This window comes from Syngnathus typhle, linkage group LG1 (assembly GCF_033458585.1).
Source record: "Syngnathus typhle isolate RoL2023-S1 ecotype Sweden linkage group LG1, RoL_Styp_1.0, whole genome shotgun sequence".
In the NCBI taxonomy this organism is placed as follows: domain Eukaryota; kingdom Metazoa; phylum Chordata; class Actinopteri; order Syngnathiformes; family Syngnathidae; genus Syngnathus; species Syngnathus typhle.
In genome coordinates this window covers 15,455,017-15,474,428 of record NC_083738.1, presented here as the reverse complement: position 1 = coordinate 15,474,428, position 19,412 = coordinate 15,455,017, and the positions used below count along the sequence as shown (strand labels likewise).

The window sequence follows — 19,412 nt, the reverse complement described above, 5'->3', positions numbered from 1 at the left end:
ACTAATAATCGGAAATCCAATAAAGCCACGCTCAGGGCCGCTCGAAAGTATATCCAAATTACCTGGAGTAACTGCCGGAGAATGAGAGGTAGTACACAAGGGACTCACAAGAGGGTGCCACCAGGAACCTGAATGAATGGGAACCGTGAGTGTAGGAACTTTCTGAAATAGTGACCCTCTGGCAACAACAACACTAACACCCAGGTTGACCTTCCCTGGGGCCTTGCGGTGTATGAAGCACAGGAACGCGGAAGGAATAAATCCAGCAGCTCCTTAGGTCGTGCGTTGTAATGGGACAAAGGAGATTGCTCAAGAAGACAGGAGCATACTTTTGTAGGCTGGTTCTCACTGATCAGGGTGGATTGATCCTGAGCTATTCTACCTTGAGTGGCTTGACCTGGATACCTAGCGGTGTTAACGAAGGGTCAAGGTGACTCAGGGTGTAAGTGCTCAGGGGCTCCAGTGCTCTTGGACCCTGATCGGAGGAGAAAGGCAGCAGTACACCATGGCTGGTTCTCACTCTGATCGGCGTGGATCGATCCCCAGCATTTCTGCCCTGAGTGGCTTGACCTGGATACCTAGCGGTGTTAACGAAGGGTCAAGCCTTGCTCATGCTACAGCACACCTGGCACCAGAGATGGGACCGAGTCACGCATGTGCAAGTCTCAAGTAAGTCCCAAGTCATTTTTTTCTTGGGCAAGTAAAGTCAAGTCACAGATTATGTCAAGTCCAAGTCAAGTCACCTTATTATTGCAATTTTACATGCAGAATCTGATCTTAGTAATGTTAAAAGACAAGATATAAGTAACTTTAACTTCATTGTACAATGTGAAAAGCACTTCCTGGACAGAATGGCTTTTCAAATGACGAACAAAGTTCGAAGTTGTCGTCTGGCTGTCTGAAATGTTTCTGTTGCATATCTTGCACTGTGCTGTCTGTCTTTTGCCGTCATAAATGTAATTACAATAGCCAAAGGTGATGACTATCGGCAGCGCTCCCGCTGACATGTTTGTGCATGTCTGATATAAAGGGGTGTGATTCTCCAATAAACACGTTAGGTACGTAGAGAGGGCACGACTGATTGATTGACAGGGTAGTGATCCAATCATGACAACGCCATTCTCAGCCTGCGCTCCTACCGTGTTATCGATATTAATTTTATATTCAAATTGAAAACATAAACTAAATAACACTGAAGTCATTAAAGTCATCATGTCTCAAGTCATGTCCCAAGTCTTTAACTTCCATGTTGAGTCTCAAGTTACTTTATTTTTTGTCAAGTCATCAAAACAACGACGCGAGTTGACTTGAGTCTAAGTCACAGTGACTCAAGTCCCATCTCTGCCTGCCACCACACATGTTAATATTGGACTCTAAATAGCGAATTGGAATAGATTCCAAATTCTTACCCCTAATATTCACACCCCCTAGTCCAGCTTAGGTGACTAGGCCGAGGATGCATCGGGACCTAGGCGAAGTAGAATAGCCTTTCTTTTTCAGCCATTCCCTCAACAATTACTGCAATACAGGTGAGTGGCACTGTAGGTACTTTATTGGCAGGTTTGCATTCCCTGGAGCCTAGCGATGTATGAAGAACAGCAAAGATTTTGTAGGTACAACCGGGAGGAGAGCACTGGGGAGGCACTGCTTAGTCAGGGCTGGCTCCAGTGCTCTTGGACCCTGATCAGAGGAGAAAGGCAGCGGTTCACCGCGGCTGGTTCTCACTCTGATCGGCGTGGATTGATCCCCAGCTCTTCTGCCCTGAGTGGCTTGACCTGGATATGCAGTCCAGTTTAGGTGACTAGGCCGAAGATGCACCGGGACCTAGGCGCTGTAGAGTAGGGTTTCTTTTTCAGCCATTCCCTCCACAGGTATAGCAATACAGGTGAGTTCCCTCTAGGTACTTTGTTTGACTTCCCTGGAGTCTCACGATGTAGGAAGCACAGCAAAGTTGGAGGAATGGATCCAGCATCTCCTTAGGTCGTGCGTTGACATGGGACAAAGAAGATTGCTCAAGAACAAAGAAGCTTTTTTTTGTAGGTACAACCGGGAGGAGAGCACTGGGGAGGCACTGCTTAGTCAGGGCTGGCTCCAGTGCTCTTGGACCCTGATCGGAGGAGAAAGGCAGCGGTTCACCGCGGCTGGTTCTCACTGTGATCGGGGTGGATTGATCCCCAGCTCTTCTGCCTTGAGTGGCTTGACCTGGATACCTAGCGGTCTTAACGAAGGGTCAATGCGACTCAGGGGGTATGTATGCGGCCCCCCTGGGTTCCGACTCTAGGAACAATGCACACAGGGTGTGGTGGTCCAGAGCGGAAGGACCTTAATCGATGCTCAGTCTTCTATGAGGGTTAGCCTCGCTCATGCAACAGCGCATTGCACCACACACGTTAATATTGGAACAGGTTCCAAATTCTTACCCCTAATACTCACATCCTCTAGTCCAGCGTAGGTGACTAGGCCGAGGATGCACCGGGACCTAGGCGATATAGAGTAGGGTTTCTTTTTCAGTCATTCCCTCCACAGGTATTGCAATACAGGTGAGTTCCCTCTAGGTACTTTGTTGGACTTCCCTGGAGCCTCGTGATGTAGGAAGTACAGCAAAGTTGGAGGAATGGATCCAGCATCTCCTGAGGTTGTGCGTTGACATGGGACAAAGAAGATTGCTCAAGAAGAAATAAGCTTTTTTTGTAGGTAATACCGGGAGGAGAGCACTGGGGAGGCACTGCTTAGTCAGGGCTGGCTCCAGTGCTCTTGGACCCTGATCGGAGGAGAAAGGCAGCGGTTCACCGCGGCTGGTTCTCACTCTGATCGGCGTGGATTGATCCCCAGCTCTTCTGCCTTCAGTGGCTTGACCTGGATACCTGGCGGTGTTAACAAAGGGTCAATGCGACTCAGGGGGTACGTATGCGGCCCCCCTGGGTTCCGACTCTAGGAACAATGCACACAGGGTGTGGTGGTCCAGAGCGGAAGGACCTTAATCAATGCTCAGTCTTCTATGAGGGTTAGCCTCGCTCATGCAACAGCGCATTGCACCACACATGTTAAGATTGGACTCTAAATGGGGAATTGGAACGCTCTCAAAATTCTTACCCCTAATATTTACATCCTGGACGTCGGCGCCTCCCGAGTCATGAACCTCACTGCTCGTCACTGGATTAGAGACATCCACACTAGTAGGTTGGAAGAGGAATTATTATCTTCCCAGGGCCTTGGTCAGTCATTTCAGGCGAATGACCTCTCAGGATATAATATTTCCACAATAGCTCTGTGTGTTTAATTATAAACCATGTGGGTGACCATGTTAGCTACAGTAGATGCCCGCAAATATGAATAGGATATGTCATCAGTGTCTCTTGCCCTCACGGTAGAAAACATACCACAGATAAGAATACGTTTACAGTAGAAAATTCAATGGTCCACATCAACATCACATTGTAAACACGCTCACACTGGATGTATGCTCCATGTAAAATACAAAAGGATACTTATAAACTTATTTACTGCCGTAAGTGCTGAACTGACTTGTACCGGTAGTTATTTACACGAGTTACTGATTACACTTGGAACAGGTCTGCTTGCTCAGAAGGTGACCGTTGTGTTCAGCATAATGCTGCAGTTAATATCATTAACTTAATGGATTATTCTGCTACATGCCATGACTGACTGACCTTAAATCTTGTGGTATTTGTCATTGCCATGAACATATGTCCAATTTTTTTATGATGGCAAGAAATAGACTGTATAAATGTCTGGAATTCTTTATCTTTTTGAGTTGCTAGGAACAGTTTCAACCCAAAACATCCATTTAGCAAATTGCATGTTTTTCGAAGATCATGCAGCCCCACAGGACAACCCAGGACAAGCTGGACAAAGTGGCTCGTGAGAATTTTGGGCTTCCTTACTTAAGCTGCTGCCATCATAACCTGGCCTCCGATAGGCGGAAGTGAATTATTATGAGGACTTGCTTATACACTACAATATATTTGCTCATCCATCTTTTATTTAATATGGGCACCCAAGACATGATACACTATTATATAACTCTGTAGTAATCTTGACATAACACATTGCGCAATCACTGATCCAATACGCGCGTGCGTGTGTCCAGGAAAAATAACATGGAACATGCTGGACGTGTTTTATGTAGGATTCCCGCGATACTTTCAGTATGACGTCGTCCCCATCGCACTATCCCTCATAGTTATAGATCTATTCTTCTTTCACCGTGCGCCGTCCACTTGCTATGAAATCAGTTTTGACCCCCTTGTCTACACACCACGACGCCACGCCAACCTTTTGACAGCCAACAGATTGGACCAATGGCCGTTCGGTGCTTTACTCATGCCCAGCCCACCAACCAGTAAAACGTGAGTAGGCGGGGCCTAGCGTGGGCCTGGCATTCATGTTTGGTTGCAACGATATGGACCTGGATGGGATACTGTGAGTTTGACTGGACACATTACTGTATTTATATTTATCGTTCTGTCATTTATTGTTTTGCACTGTCTACTCGCGTATGGTGTTAGCGACCGAGCAGTCGAGGATCTAATGGTGAAGAAGTTCCATGTACGCTAACATGCCTAAATGCCCAGCTTTGCAAAGTATTCCAGAGACAACAACGGTGATTTTCGACTATTGTTACTATTGATAATAATACCGATCAGTCAGTATGATGCTACGTGGCTGGTCGCCTCGATCGTAAACCTAAAGAAATACTATAGTGTCTTGTCTTTTCATGTTAAATAGTATGATCGTGTGGATCACTTACAACGCGTGCAAGTTAGTGTTTTAAGGGCGATCCTAACTGTTCATTTAGATACAAATAAAACATGTTTCAAATCTGTGGTCGCTGACTCTTTCCGGTGCATTTTGCACTCAATGAATTTGTATGTACTTTGAATATTAATCAGACTGCTTAGGATAACTCGTTTTGCAAGACTTTTGTCTATATCGACTTTTGCAAAAATATGTAACAAGGTTTTGATGTCATTTCAGAGAGCGCTAGAGAAGAATTATTGCTGAACCGATACCACACCTCTTCATCTTGTAGCAACACCCCAACCACTCGGATTTTACTTTTCAGAAGACTTCCACTTATTTAATGTGTTTATTCTTATTTTTTTCCTGACTGAACGGATATGTGAAAAAATCACCCAGGAAGGTGTTGCCAAGTGAAGTGTTGACAAGAGTTTACGAGTGAAGTTTTCAGACTTTTTCTTCTTGTTGTGGCGGTTCCTGTCAAGTCATTGGAGAAGGCAAAATGGATCAAGCCAGCGGTGGTGACGACCCCAATAAACCTTCGAAAAAGAGGTCCAGCGAAGATGATGGCAGAAACAAAAAGCTGGTATGTGTTGCATAAAAAAAAAAGTGTTGGAAAGAAAAACTATACCACACGCTCCCCTCTTTTTAAGGAGATTTAGCCTCGATAGTGTAGTTTCAAAATGATCATATTACCGTATTTTCCGCACTATAAGGCGCATCTAAAACCCTCCAATTTTCTCAAAAGACGACAGTACGCCTTATAATCCGGTGCAACTTTATATCTGGACCAATATGGATTCATGGATGAGGACTAATTTATTAAAGTACGCTTTACGTGTTTATTTTGTGTGTTGTGTGATATTAACGTTTGAGCAACGTTGAGTTATTGATATATTGCTATTGTTTTCACTATTTCGAGTGTTACTATATTGTGATTGCATTAACGCTTGAGCAATGTTGAGTGATTTATTCTATGCGCCTTATAATCCTGTGCGCTTTATATATGAACAAAGTTTTAAAATGGGCCATTCATTGAAGGTGCGCCTTATACTCCGGTGCACCTTATAGTCCGGAAAATATGGTACGTACAACAATCAGAAACCGGAACTCTCATGCAATTATGTTTTAATGCAGTTGGTTATTGATACGCGAGTGTGAGTGCAGCTAATAGTTTTGTGAGTTCCACCAAAGAGGTAGTGTTTTATCATTATGCTGCACTTTGCACTTAGGGCATCATGTGCTCATCACGTCAATTGGTTCCCCTTAAAGTACTGCAGAAATTTTCTTCGTTGTGATAGTTTTCCCCCGAGGGTTTTTTGTTTGCAGTTTGTTGACTCATTGTTTTGTGGTGTGGCCCTACTTGTGAGGAACACAACACATCCGTCATTTTTAACAATTGGTGTTTTGATTTAATCATGGTACTCTGGGTGTTTGTTCACTTAAGTGCAGACAGTACCAGGTGTTTTTTTTTTCTTGGAAATGCCTTTATTCGTACGTTTCTTGAGTCCTCTGTTTAAGTTGGTACTGACAGATAATTTTGAGGTTGCAGACCTTACAGAAAATGTTATGAAGTGGCACAAGAAAGCATGCTCTGGTACCTCTGTACCTACCGTATTTTCCGCAGTATAAGGTGCACCTACAAACCTCAAATTTTCTCAAAAGCCGCGAGTGTGCCTTATAATCAGGTGCGCCTTATATATGGACCAATATTGAGCCACTACAGCAGGCGTGTCCAAAGTCTGGCCCGCGGGCCAAATGTATATATTATATATATGGACAAAGTTTTAAAATGGGCCATTCATTAAAGGTGCGCCTTATAATCCGGTGCGCCTTATATATGGACAAAGTTTTAAAATAAGCCAATCATTGAAGGTGCACCTCACAGTGCAGAAAATACGGTAGTTCTTTATTTTAATTGTTTAATATGGATGCCACTCAATTTTTTTTACTGTAATTATTCATTTACTGCTTTGTTAGCGTAGGTTTTGATAGACAATAGTGTCTTACAACTTATGCAAACACTTAGGTTATATCACTGCATTAAGAATGGAACTTGATCGTAATTTGAGCACCCCATAAGCATATCTTCAGGATCTGTAGATGTAGTAATTTCTTACTGTAATCAACCAATATTTCGGTTCACCTCAGTTTACAACATATACCAAGGTAATACGCGTTCCCACCAAAGCGCATAGTGCATTCATTTTAATTTAAATCAGCCAAATTTAGCTTAGCTTAAACAAAGTCATGAGCACATTATCTCCCAAACAAAGTGACTGAAGTCTGCTGTAAATGATTGTATTAAACACATTTTCATGGTTGTTTAAACTACTAACTTCAGATCAATAGATGCCACATGTGCTCTGCACGCATTGTGTTGAAACTGATTTAATGGCGACCAGTCAAAGGTGTACCCTGCCTGTCGTCCCAGGTCAGTTGAGATGCGGTCACTGTGGGAACGAGGGAAATCATTATGGAAAATGGATGAAATTTCAGCTTCACAAGATGCTCTTCAGGCATTATCTACAACACATGATGGTATCAGTCATAGTAAATTAAATCACATGTTTTGCCCATCGAGTGGAAAAAGACAATTGGGTGTGCGGCACTTGTTAAAGCGGAGGCAATTATTTGTACTATCTATTTATCAGTGGGGCTTCAGTGTCATTGATAGGTTATGCCAACGGGCACCATGTTGAGGTCTGCCTGGTTGAAACGCCTGACTGACAGTGTCACATGGCTGCACATTGACATGAAGTTATTGTGTAAACATTGCCTGTTATGCCTGAAAACATCTAAAACCTTCCATTGAGTGCTGTCATTTGCGGTCTGTCGTGTTCCCTTTCACGCGGCGTAATATAAAACTGCAAATAATGCACGTGTGTGGCGTGTGAGTAGCTGCATACGCGCATACACCCACATACGCGTCAGCAATAGTATGAACTTGGTGGTTAACCGTTTTCCATTCCTTCTGACTTAAAAGTTGGCCTTATAAACAGCCAAAATATTACCGACATTCCCACTGAGTTGCATTTGCTGAGTGGTTAACATTTTCTTTCCCCAACTGCTCTTACACATACGTGAATCAAATGATCGTCGATAGGAAAGACTAAAAATGCTGAATTTCAAGCTGTAAATGTTGCTCTGGCATGAAGTTTTCCCTTAAGCAGTAGCCAAATACTCAGTTATAAACGTCTCGTAATCACTGGTTGTGTTCCAGCAAGGTTTTAAAGGGAAAGTGTGCCACACTAACTGCAAGACAGGAAATCAGAGGCAAGTGAGGTGCCATGTGCTCTCACAGGCTATCCTGACATCACTCTGCAACTCTGGACTATCCCAACTCCCAACTTTTCAGTGTCGGAATGAGCTCGCACTGCAGATGTTTCCGATTCCTTAAGGGGGTCTCAGTAATCACTCAAGTTTTTCTTTTCTCAGCACTCAATAGAGAATCAGTGCTCAACATGTTTGCTAGTTGATACTGAAATCTCTGAGGAAGTGATTATTCACCTCTGGGTGGGTCCAAGAGCTGTCATGATTTGTTTATCCTGCACTTTTCGCTGGCCTGGAGTGTGCTTGGAGTGTGGAGATTGTAACTCTGTGAAGGCCAGGAAAGCACGTTTTAGTTGGTCTGTCAAGTAGTCTTGGGGGTTTCCATGAAATGGTGGCTGCACCAAATTATCACAAGCCTCTTACACACTTGCCATCTAAGCTGGCTTCTTTCTCTGACCTTTTCTTGGCTCGCTGTACTGTGTGTTAGGTACTGTGTATGTGTCATAGGCCAGCAAACCTGATTCTGAAGTCCTTGCCTGGGCAGATTACATTAACTTGGCAATGTTTGTATATGAAATGTGCTATATAAAAAAAACTCCAAATTGTCCCTAGGTGTGAGTGCGAGTGCAAATGGTTGTTTGTCTCTGTGTGCCCTGCGATTGGCTGGCAACCGGTTCAGGGTGTCCCCCGCCTACTGCCCGATGACGGCTGGGATAGGCTCCAGCACGCCCGCGACCCCAGTGGGGACTAAGCGGTACGGAAAATGGATGGAAGATAATAACCTTTATTTCATGCAAGATGTAAATATACATCAGTGCTTCTCACAGTGTTTAGGCCAGCAGAGAAAACCTTGCAGGCCCTGACTGCAAACCTCGGGTATGTCCAGGACAAACCTAATGTGCCCAGACATGATAAAACATGCTAGGACAAAATTTATTAAAGTAATTTCGCCAATTTCTGTCTTGACGTACATACCAAAACAATGAATTTTTTCCCCAAAAAACATGTTAAGTTAGATGTCTACTCTTTGCTTGAAAACATGTCTGCGAGCGCATTATTTACATCGCTGCGGTTTTGGAATTCGTAAAATATTACGCCCATTTGACATGGCTCCGCCATCACCTGATTCACTCCCAAAAAAAACAAAAGCTTTCCTTACAGTGATTGTCAGACATTGGCGTCTGTAGTATTTTTATTTTGACATTTTTATCACCTGAATGTGTGAAAGTCTATAAGTCATAGTGAAAACGTTTTACTGGTTCGATGTCCTATAAACATACCCTTAAATGGAACACATCAAGTGTGTGTGTATTGTGGTTCTTGATGTATGGATGAAGTTAAAACCTACCACAAGCAAAATCTAACTAGGGTCCATAGTCTTTTTAGAGTCTGGCGCAAACTGGCTGACACCGGTTGAGTTTCGTATTAGCAGAGTCAAAGCAGTTTGTAGAGTAGAACCACAAAATAGGTGTGTTTGGGCTAAAAGTCACCAGGAAGGCTTTTTCTCACAATTACCCCATTCTGGCTTTGGTCCCACGACATAGATACTAAAGCCAGCCAAGGATATTAGAATAACGCCAATAAAGTTAATGTTACTTTTACGGCTTGTTCTGTTGATGTTGGTGAAAAAAACTGACTTGAGAACGAGAGAAACTTTTTGAAAAGGAATTTGAGGGAGCACGTTTGACGGACTAGAAGAATGTTTCTGTTTTGCATACCAGAGCAAAAGATGATGTCACACTGAGCTGCACCAAGGGAAAGTCTTTCCCACACAACCATCTCATAGTTGGACTCACTGCTCCCGTGTCACAATGTAGGCCTGATCGTAGCATGTGCTCTCACAAGGATTAAGTGGGAGGTCGTACAGATAGTTCAATGCTATATTGGAACTGCATGATTTTTCAGTCTGTCATTTTAAACGCTCGGTGATTCAAATGTGATATAGTCTGCCATGAAAAGATGTGAAAAGTTGTAAGAACTTATGGCAGATTGTTTTTATAAATTTAATTGCGATCATTTTCTGACTGTGTCATTCTTGGGGGATTAAGGCAATTAAGAACAGTTAATTATGAGATCCTGGACATTGGAGACCTGACCGTGGTGGTGATAAGCTGACATGTCTTTCTTTTGTATTGAGGTTGTTTTAGTGCTATCAGAGTTTCACATATGTAAAAAAAGATGTGCTACACCAAATAGAGTGAAACCGCTATACGTGACTCTGGATGATCCTCAGTTTGCTTGGATTCAGAAATAATAGAAAATAAATTAAAATAGAAAAAATAATCCAGTCAATCTTTCAACATTTGAAGATGTTTTTAAACAAAGTAAATTGAATAGTTAAATAACATTCTAATGTTATGAATGCACAATGCCTCTGTTGCAGTGGCATTGTTAACGTCACACAAATGACAAAATAGTTAACCACTGTAAAACAAAGTCAATAAAACATTTGAAACAATCAATGCATATCGGGAAGCTGCAGTCTTTACTGCTTTGAATGGGTGTCTGCATAGTTTTTGTAACCGCCAGTGTATTTTTCACAAGCCCTTGATATTCTTATGGAATAAGTGTTCCAATAATGTTAGACAAATTTACAGAAAAATTAGCGTATACTCAAGTAAATTATAAGGGCAATGCCCTTGTGTGTGACAGTGGTTTGAATTCTGAAACTCTGCCGAATTTTTGATGCAGATTTATCGTAAAGATACCTCCAGACACTTGTTTATCTTCATGTTTTTTTAAGATGACCGATCAAGCGTTTGACGCTCTGCTACATTAGCAAGGTCTTGTTGACATTAGGGTTAATCCAAATGGCCAAACACTTGAAAGCTGATCTATATTCCTGCTGCTGTTGTGTACCTTTCCCACAGTGCGTCGATTGAATGTAGCCAGTGTTGAGCAGGCTTGTGAGGCAGGAAATACCCCACGTGTGAGTCTGTCCATGGCATTCAGGAAGTTGGACAGAGAGAAAGGAAGCAGTGAAGAATGCTTGAGTAACACGGTGGAAGAAACCCCCTCTCTCTGCTTGTCTGCACCCAAGGCTCAGTCATCTCCTCTTGCAGGACATCAGTCACACTCAGTTACTTGTCGACTAAATATGGACCTCGATGTGCTCAGTTTCTATTTGTAATTTTTTACACAAATTATTACTGAAGCACCTATCCCACTGAGCAGAGAACAATTGCGATTGTTTTCAAAGGCAGCAAATGTTACATTCATGTCAGTTTAATTTAAGAGGTTTCTCATTTAAGAAATAATAAATCTTGTTTTGTATATCAATATTGACTGTGGAGGGTTTTGTATTAAATGACATTTATGTTCAAATACTGAAAATGGAGATACACTACATGAATTGCACTTCACAATAAACCACCTTAAATCAAAGCAGATTGTTTTAGATTGTAGTCTGTAAAGGCAAACATAACAAAAATGCTGTGTCCAAATATTTCTGACACTACATGAAAAATATGCAGCTGATCTCGCTGAATAATGTTGTTAGTAGACAAATATTCAACATTGCTAGTCCTTAAAGATTAATGTACAAGAGATTTACTGGGACAGAGACAACCCGAGGGCCTGGCTGTGCAGTCACATGGTTGTAGCGCTCACTGAAAAGCCATTCAAATGTTGCCTGGCCTGGCTTTTGTGTGCTTCCCCTATCAAATGATTGCTGTTTGAGGACAGGCCCAGTGCCCGCCTGGAATAATAGAACTCACTCACCCACTCACTCATGTCCATTTAAAGGCATGGACATTAAAAATGTTCATTTTTTTTAAACAATTACTGTGTTCCAGGATATTTTTAGATTGCTCAATGTGCAGTTTTTATTTAGTTTTTACCAAGCAAGTCATCTGAGAAAATTGCACCAGTTTTTTTTTTTTTTTTTTTTTTTAATCTGGCGTTTGCATGCTAGCTTGAAACATTTATGTGCCAAGTCTTTTGTACGCTAGCCCCTCCCCTCACACAGAGACTAAGATGGGGAAGATGAACGAGAACCTTCACGCGGTCTTCCCTGTGAGTACCAAGGTCAGGGTGCAAGACCCGCTTGTGAAACTAATGTCTCCAAACAAACGCAAAGCTGGCAGACTGAGAAATGGCGGACGGGTAGCCATCCCAACCGTCGAGAACCAAGGCCTGTCAGTGCGTCAACTTATCACCGCCAAACTCTAAGTCCTTCGGCACCTGGCCGACTCCAACGGGCCCCCGGTCCTGCTACTACAGGAGACACACTACACGACCAACAACATCCTCAAGATCCCTGGGTTTTTAAGCTGGCCTGCCAGACCCAGAGTCCACAGATGTGGATGCAGCCTATGCAGTGGTATAACAGGAACTACATCCCAGGCTGGGATGAGGAGTGTAGCCTCTTGAGTGAACACCAGAGAGCCAGCTCCAGAGAAGAGGTGGACACAACGGCAGCAGCACTGCTCGAAAAGCTGGACGCCACCCAGAAGGCGAGATGGACAGAAGTCGTTGAATCAATCGACTTCACCCATTCCAGCCGCAAGGTATGGCAGACCATCAACCAGCTTACAGGCAGAAATACATTAGCCCACAGATGCCCAGTCACTGCAGACGCAGTCACCTCCCAACTCCTGAAGAATAGCCACTTGCCGGATGCAGACAAAGACTTTGCACAACTGACATCGCGTGAGGTGTCTTGTATCTCAAGAGTGGCCAACGTCGATTCCGATCTCTCGGGAGCCTTTACAGCAGAGGAACTCAGTAAGGCCATGAGCAAGCTCAAGCCGGGCAAATCCTCGGGCCGTGATAACATCCACCCGGAGTTCGTCATCCATCAGGGCCTAACAACATCTAGATGGCTTAGTGCTTTCTTCACATCATGCTACCGGAGGTTAAAGCTCCCGATTATATGGTGCAGAGCCTCTGTGATAGCTCTGCTGAAGCCAAATAAAGATGCGGAGGACCCCAGGTCATACAGGCCCTTCTCACTGCTGAGTGTCCCATTCAAGATCTTGGAAAGAATGATAAACAGCCGCATAGAGCCAGTGGTGGACTCACAGCTCTCACGGGAACAAGCTGGTTTCCGTCGAGGAAGGTTAACAGCAGACCAGGTTACCCTACTCTCTCAAGACATCGAGAACAGCTTCCAGGATAAGGAGAAAGCTGGAGTGGTATACCTGGACCTAACTGCCGCATATGACAATGTGTGGCACCGGGGACTCCACCTGACGCTGCTGAGGACAATACCGGACCGGCACATGGTGCAGTTCATCATGGAGACTCTTTCCAACCACACCTTTACTCTCCAAACCAGCAGTGGGCAGTGCAGTAGGCTCCGAAGACTGAGGAGCGTGGTACCGCAAGGGTCAGTTCTCTCACCAATGCTATTTAACATCTATATATACGACCTACCGGACACAGCATCCAGAAAGTATGGCTGTGCAGACGACTTTGCCATCATGCTGAGCCGACCAACGTGGAAGACGGCCTTAATGAGGACATGTGCACCATGGTAGCATACCTGCTTCAAAAGTGGTGTGTCCAGCGCAGCGTTGGAAAGACTGTTGCTGCGTCATACCATCTCAGCACCAGGGAAGCAAGGAAAGAAATTATAGTGAGCATTGAGGGCAAACGCCTGGAGGTTCAACAAGCCCCGAAGTACCTTGGCGTTCGTCTGGATCGGACCCTATCCTTCAAACAACACCTTGAAGAACTGAAGGCAAAGGTGACATCCAGGGTTGCACTGATCCGCCGCCTTGCTGGAACAACGTGGGGAGCCTCTGCTAAGACCTTGCGGGTATCAACTCAAGCGCTGGTCTTCTCTGCAGCAGAGTACTGTGCCCCAGTTTGGAACAGAAGCCCCCATGCCAAAAAGGTAGATGTGGTAATTAACAACGCCCTCCGAACTATAACAGGATGTCTGAAGCCCACCCCTGTGTCCCTCTTGCCTGTCCTTGCGGGAATAACGCCGGCCATCCTTCGTCAAGAGGCTGTCACCCTCGTTCTTGCCAGGAAGGCAAAAAATAACAACTGGCTCATCCTGCACAGTACCACAATAACTCCAGCTCCACCAAGCAAACTCAAGGTGCTCCAGCCCTACAACATGGTAGCACAAGAGATGCTCAATTCCATCCCTGAGGGCATCGCCAGAGATGCTTGGCTGGCAGGAGTGGGGAGGCAGCTGATCCCTCTCTCATGCACCGTTACATCTGGGAACCCTGAGACGGCGCCATAGGAGGAGAGGAACTACCTCTCCAGCAGTGGACCACACTGAACCGTTTAAGAAATGGTGTTGGGGGCTTCAACACATCTATGCAGCAGTGGGGACTGGAGGACAGTGTGGCATGCAAGTGCAGTGACCCCGAGCAGACAGGCGACCACATCAACACCTGCCCCTATATAGACCACCCTCGGAGGCCGGCCTCTGACCTGGGACCAGAGATGCTGGCGTGGCTCCACGACACAAAGTTGGACTTCTGACGTTACATGAAAGAAAAAGAGACTCCGTCAAGTCCGTTCTTGTAAACAGTCTTCCAAATAGATGCTTCATGGCATGCTAGCGCAGGCTGTAAGATTTCTATGAGGCGGACGTGCTAATCACTGCTTCACCAAGCCAACTACCTTACTTAGAATTACTTCAAATTTTGGACTGGCACACATGAAAAAAAGTAGCCCATTTTAAAATTGGTGGTGTTTTGTATATGCATTTAGACTGAAAAACTGACTTACACTGGTAAGCTTTTGTTTAGTACGATTCCAATAATCTCAGTAATGTTTTGCTGCCATTTTGCCACATGTCAGTTAAAAGTGTCAGCACAGCATTTACATGGTGTCTTTCAGTGGTCACTAAAACACTACATAACTGCCTGTTATGGGCAAGATTTAAGTGAAATTTGTGGCAAGAATGTTGAAAAAACATGCAGTTGTATGTTAAATTGTCAACAATGGTACATGAGTGAAACCCATGTCATGATCAAGAAAAGTTTGTGTTTTTGAACAGTGCAATTCTTGTATCCAATGGCATTATCACATATTGGTACTCAGTGTCTTTACGTAGACTACGCATATTTAAGCACTTTTACTCACACACAGTCTGAAAAAGTGATATAGCTGCATAGGTAAAGGAAAAAGTAACTGAATTGTCCTAGAATGAAAAAATAAACTTGTCTTTAAACACGCTGTGAGCTCCTGTCAAAAGCCATCCAGGAGAAGTGATTTTCCTCTTGAATAGAACACAATCGGGATTATATTATGTCGTGTTTCATCTTTAATTGGGTCTTTGTTTCTCCATCTACTGGTTCAAAAAGGCCAGATGCACGCATGCACGCACGCACACAGACACACACACACAATACAACCAACGCTCAAACTTTGATTGCCTCGAAAAGCACTTTCTTTTTTTCCTCCATGCGCTAATAAGCAATAACTCAAAAACGAATGCAGGTTTTGTCGAATAAACCTCCTCACTGGGTTCCCGAAGGCAGCAATTAATACAGTATAAAAAATATGTGGCTTGATTAAGTTTGACAAAGATTTGTTCAGATGGTGTGTAATTGGTTTGGGATTTGGTGCCCTCTGAATGCCTGAAATGCCAAAATGTGAGCAATGTTATTGGCAAATGGCAACAATGTAGATGAAGGTCTTGTTTTTGCACAGAAATAAATATTAAATAAAATATGATTTTTTTAAAAATATTTATTTTTCCCCAGGGTGAGGATCTGCCGGTGGAGGGAGACCAAGCCATTGTATTAAGTTGCCACAAACTATTGGCAGTTATCCCCCGTGTTATTATTAGAAGTCATTAAAGTTAAAGCTCATTTGTTTCTAAACTCGTATAAGAGGCATCGCGGCCACCGACTTTATCGCGATCGTTCCGGTGGGTGACTTAAAATGACATCATACAGATGGTCCAGTTAAATTGGTTGAGAATAACAGTTATTGCTTTCGCTAAATGATGTGTAATGTTGCCAATCTCAAAGATAAATGGTTTGTTTTTACATGTGCATTTTACAGATCCATTAGAAATGCATCACTTTAGTCTTTCTTGTACCACCAGAAGTAAGCAAAAAGGAACATACCGTAATTTCCGGACTATATGTCGCGTTTTTTTTTCATAGTTTGGGTGGGGGGGCGACTTATACTCAGGAGCGACTTATATGTTTTTTTTCCAGAAATGTCCCCCCCCCCCCAAAAAAAAAAAGTGAAACCGCGATAAACGAACCCCAATGTAGCAAGGGATTACTGTAATTTGAATTTCAAGTGACGTCAGCAGCGCGACGTAGCGTCAGCAGCAACTCCGTCGAGTCAATCTTTGTCCTTTATGTAAACAACCGTGGCGATGACGCGGCGTTTGTTTACATAAAGGACAAAGATCGACTCGACGGAGCTCTCTTTCACTTCCGTGGATTGAAGTCGGGGGTTGGTGCTCGGCCGGGTGGCTGTCCAGGGACGGTGGATGGGGCTCGGACAATGCTTTTACACACGCCCGGTCCTACTCTACCGAGCTGTCTTTCACCTCCATGGATGGAAGTTGAGGGCCGTCGCTCAGCCGGATGGCTGTCCGGGGACGGTGGATGGGGCTCGGTCATTGCTTTTACGCACGCCCGGTCCTATTCTATGGAGCTCTCTTCCACTTCCGTAGCTGGAAGTCCGGGCTGCCACACGCCTGTAAGTTTGTTTTGTTAAATGAAGAGCCGTTTACCAAACCCACGTCTTTCCTTGAACTTTGTTAACGCTACAATATAGTTATATAGTAGATCTGTGGAATAACGACGAGGCTGACGTCAGGGCGCATCCGCGGCGTTGTTGACAAAGGACGAGGAATTTGATCGATGGATTTAATGATTTAGAGTGCACAGATGGTTCGATAACATTATTGCTTTTATAATATTTATTTGATATATAATTTATATATGGTTATATGGGTCTGTGGAATATTTTGAAGTGCAAGAGCCGTCAGCGGCGCGCACGCATTGTTGACAAAGGACGATTGATGGATTTAATGAATTGGAGTGACGCAGATGGTTTTATTAACGTTTTATTTATGTAATAGTTTTTTGAATAACTCTGAATTTTACGTCAAGGCCGTTCTCAGCTCTTAGTTTGTGTTTATGTCATGTTAACATACCTATCGTTTAGCCTGTTGCTCGTTCATGACTGTTCTCGGTGTTGGATTTTGTCGAATAAATTGCCCCCCAAAATGCGACTTATACTCCGAAGCGACTTATGTATGTTTTATTTAACTTTTTTGGGCATTTAATGGCTGGTGCGACTTATACTCCGGTGCGACTTATAGTCCGAAAATTACGGTAATATGACTTACTGTGATTTTTATTGATTGCATGCATACTTTGACGCATGTCCCTAGACCAACTTTCAATAGGATTTCATTTAGGAGAGACCTAGAATTCATTTATCTCATTTCCTTAAAAGGCATGATGTTGGTTTTTCCCTAAACATTTATTATGATGAAAAAGTTTACTTTATTAATTGAGGGTACCCTGAGGACATGTAAGCTTGATTGTTAAATTACGTTGTTGCAATGCTGCCAAGATAATGGGGCAAGGAAAGGCCCTCAAGTCAAGGCAATCTGGCAGCCAGTGGTTTGATTGTTGTTAGATAGATTAGAAAATGCTAAAGTGCGCCATTTAAATATTAGCCTGTTTCACACAGTATTGTAGTGCTATTGCATGCCGGGGGGTAATGACACATAAACGCTTTGATTTAGCAACGGCAGTAGTTGTTGCCCATGCCACCTTTACCGAGAAGAACCCATGGGCGGACGCCATTTTGAAATATGATTTGAAGAACTTTCCCAACTTTGAATGAGTCAATTACATGCAACAGAAAGTCAAAGCAAGTGCTTGCACTTTGTGTTTGGCTTGTTGCTATTTCATTTTCATCCCGTTGACAGAGTGTTTCAAACTGTTGTCAGCTGACAAAACAAATCTAGAGAACAATTTAACAGATTTACAATCCCGATGATAACATGTTTTTAACACTGTTGCAGTGACAAAAGAAATGCCTTCACATTGTGAAATTGTAATTCAAATTCTGATAAGAGCAGCATGACATTACCGAAAAATGGCAGTCTTGTTAGAATCACCACTTCAAGCTGAGTATAACGCACAAAGAATTTTGAAAATCAGGTGATAGATTTTGGAGAAAATTATTTTTTGTGTTGGACAAAATATCTCACCTATAGAAATCTTGTCTAAAACACGCCTCCAAAGTAGATTCAAATTGTCAGACTAGTTTCAATTACCGTATTTTTCGCACTATAAGGTGCACAGCATTATAAGTCAAAGTCAAAAGTCAAAAGTCAAAGTCATCTTTATTGTCAATCTCTTCACATGCCAAGACACACAAAGAAACCGAAATTACGTTTTCTCTATCCCACGGTGACGAGACATATTACACGATAGACATACAAGTAAACGACACAATATAAAAACAAGAAGGCACAAACAATAAATAATAAGAATGATGAATAAATAATAAATACACAGATAACACAATAAATAAGAGGAGCAAAACGGAGCCAGTGTGCATACAGCAGACAGTAAGCGTAGCGCAAAAGTACAGGACGCTACGCAGAAAGGGGAAGCGAGTTCAGGATCCTAACAGCCTGGAGTATGAAGCTGTTGTTGAGTCTGGTGCTGCGGGAGCGCAGGCTCCTATACCTCTTCCCAGAGGGCAGAAGCTCAAACAAAGAGTGAGCGGGGTGACTCACATCACTCACAATCGTGGTCGCCTTGCGGGTGAGATGGGAGATGTAAATGGCCATATAAGGTGCACCCTCATTGAATTTTTTTAATTTTTAAAATTATTCCATATATAGGGCACACCGGATTAAAAGGCGCATAAAATAGAAGCTATACTTCATCAAACTGATATTGACTAGGGTTGCGGTATGCATCCGCTAGATCAGGGGTCTGCAACCTTTTTGACTAAGAGAGCCATAAAAGCGAAATATTTGGAAATTTGTTTTATTGAGAGCCATATAATATATTTTAAAAGTAAATTCAACCAAATGTCAGTATAATAAGCCTCAGAATTTATCTTTTTAAATAATGTTATAAAGTTTTTTTTGGTCCGTTTATTTGTCCTGGGGGATTTTACAGGCGTTTGAAGTAATCATTCCACAGAAGCTGCCCCCTTGTCATGTGCAGGTCTGGGAACCACTTTTCAATGTGCTGCCATTTGACAATACATCTATCCATTTTCTTTACTGCTTATCTTGTTCAGGGTCATGAGCCTAGCCCAGTTGACGACAAGCAAAAGGTGGACATCACAAATATATAAAATGCAAAAGAATAAATAACTAGTGTTCCCACTTAATGGATGGACATTTCATCAAATGCTCAGCACAGTCCCCCATGTTCTCCTGACTTCGAACAACCATTCACAAGACT

General features: G+C 43.1%; 1 protein-coding gene across 10 annotated transcripts in view; it reads left to right on the top strand.

Moving 5' to 3' along the window:
* Positions 1-4,339: 4,339 nt before the first annotated feature.
* The window catches only part of diaph2 (diaphanous-related formin 2), a 314,194-nt gene continuing 299,121 nt past the window's right edge, over positions 4,340-19,412 (top strand). For 6 of the 10 annotated variants that reach the window (XR_009713933.1, XM_061274372.1, XM_061274292.1 and 3 more), the window contains exons 1-2: positions 4,450-4,624; positions 4,999-5,347. Coding sequence is in view for 9 of the 10 variants with exons in the window: in XM_061274372.1 (XP_061130356.1) it covers positions 5,264-5,347 (84 nt within the window). In the remaining variant the exon portion in view is untranslated. Of the gene's footprint in view, positions 4,625-4,998; positions 5,348-19,412 lie in introns of all 10 variants that reach the window. The other 4 variants (XM_061274039.1, XM_061273960.1, XM_061274125.1 and 1 more) reach the window with 4 other exon arrangements.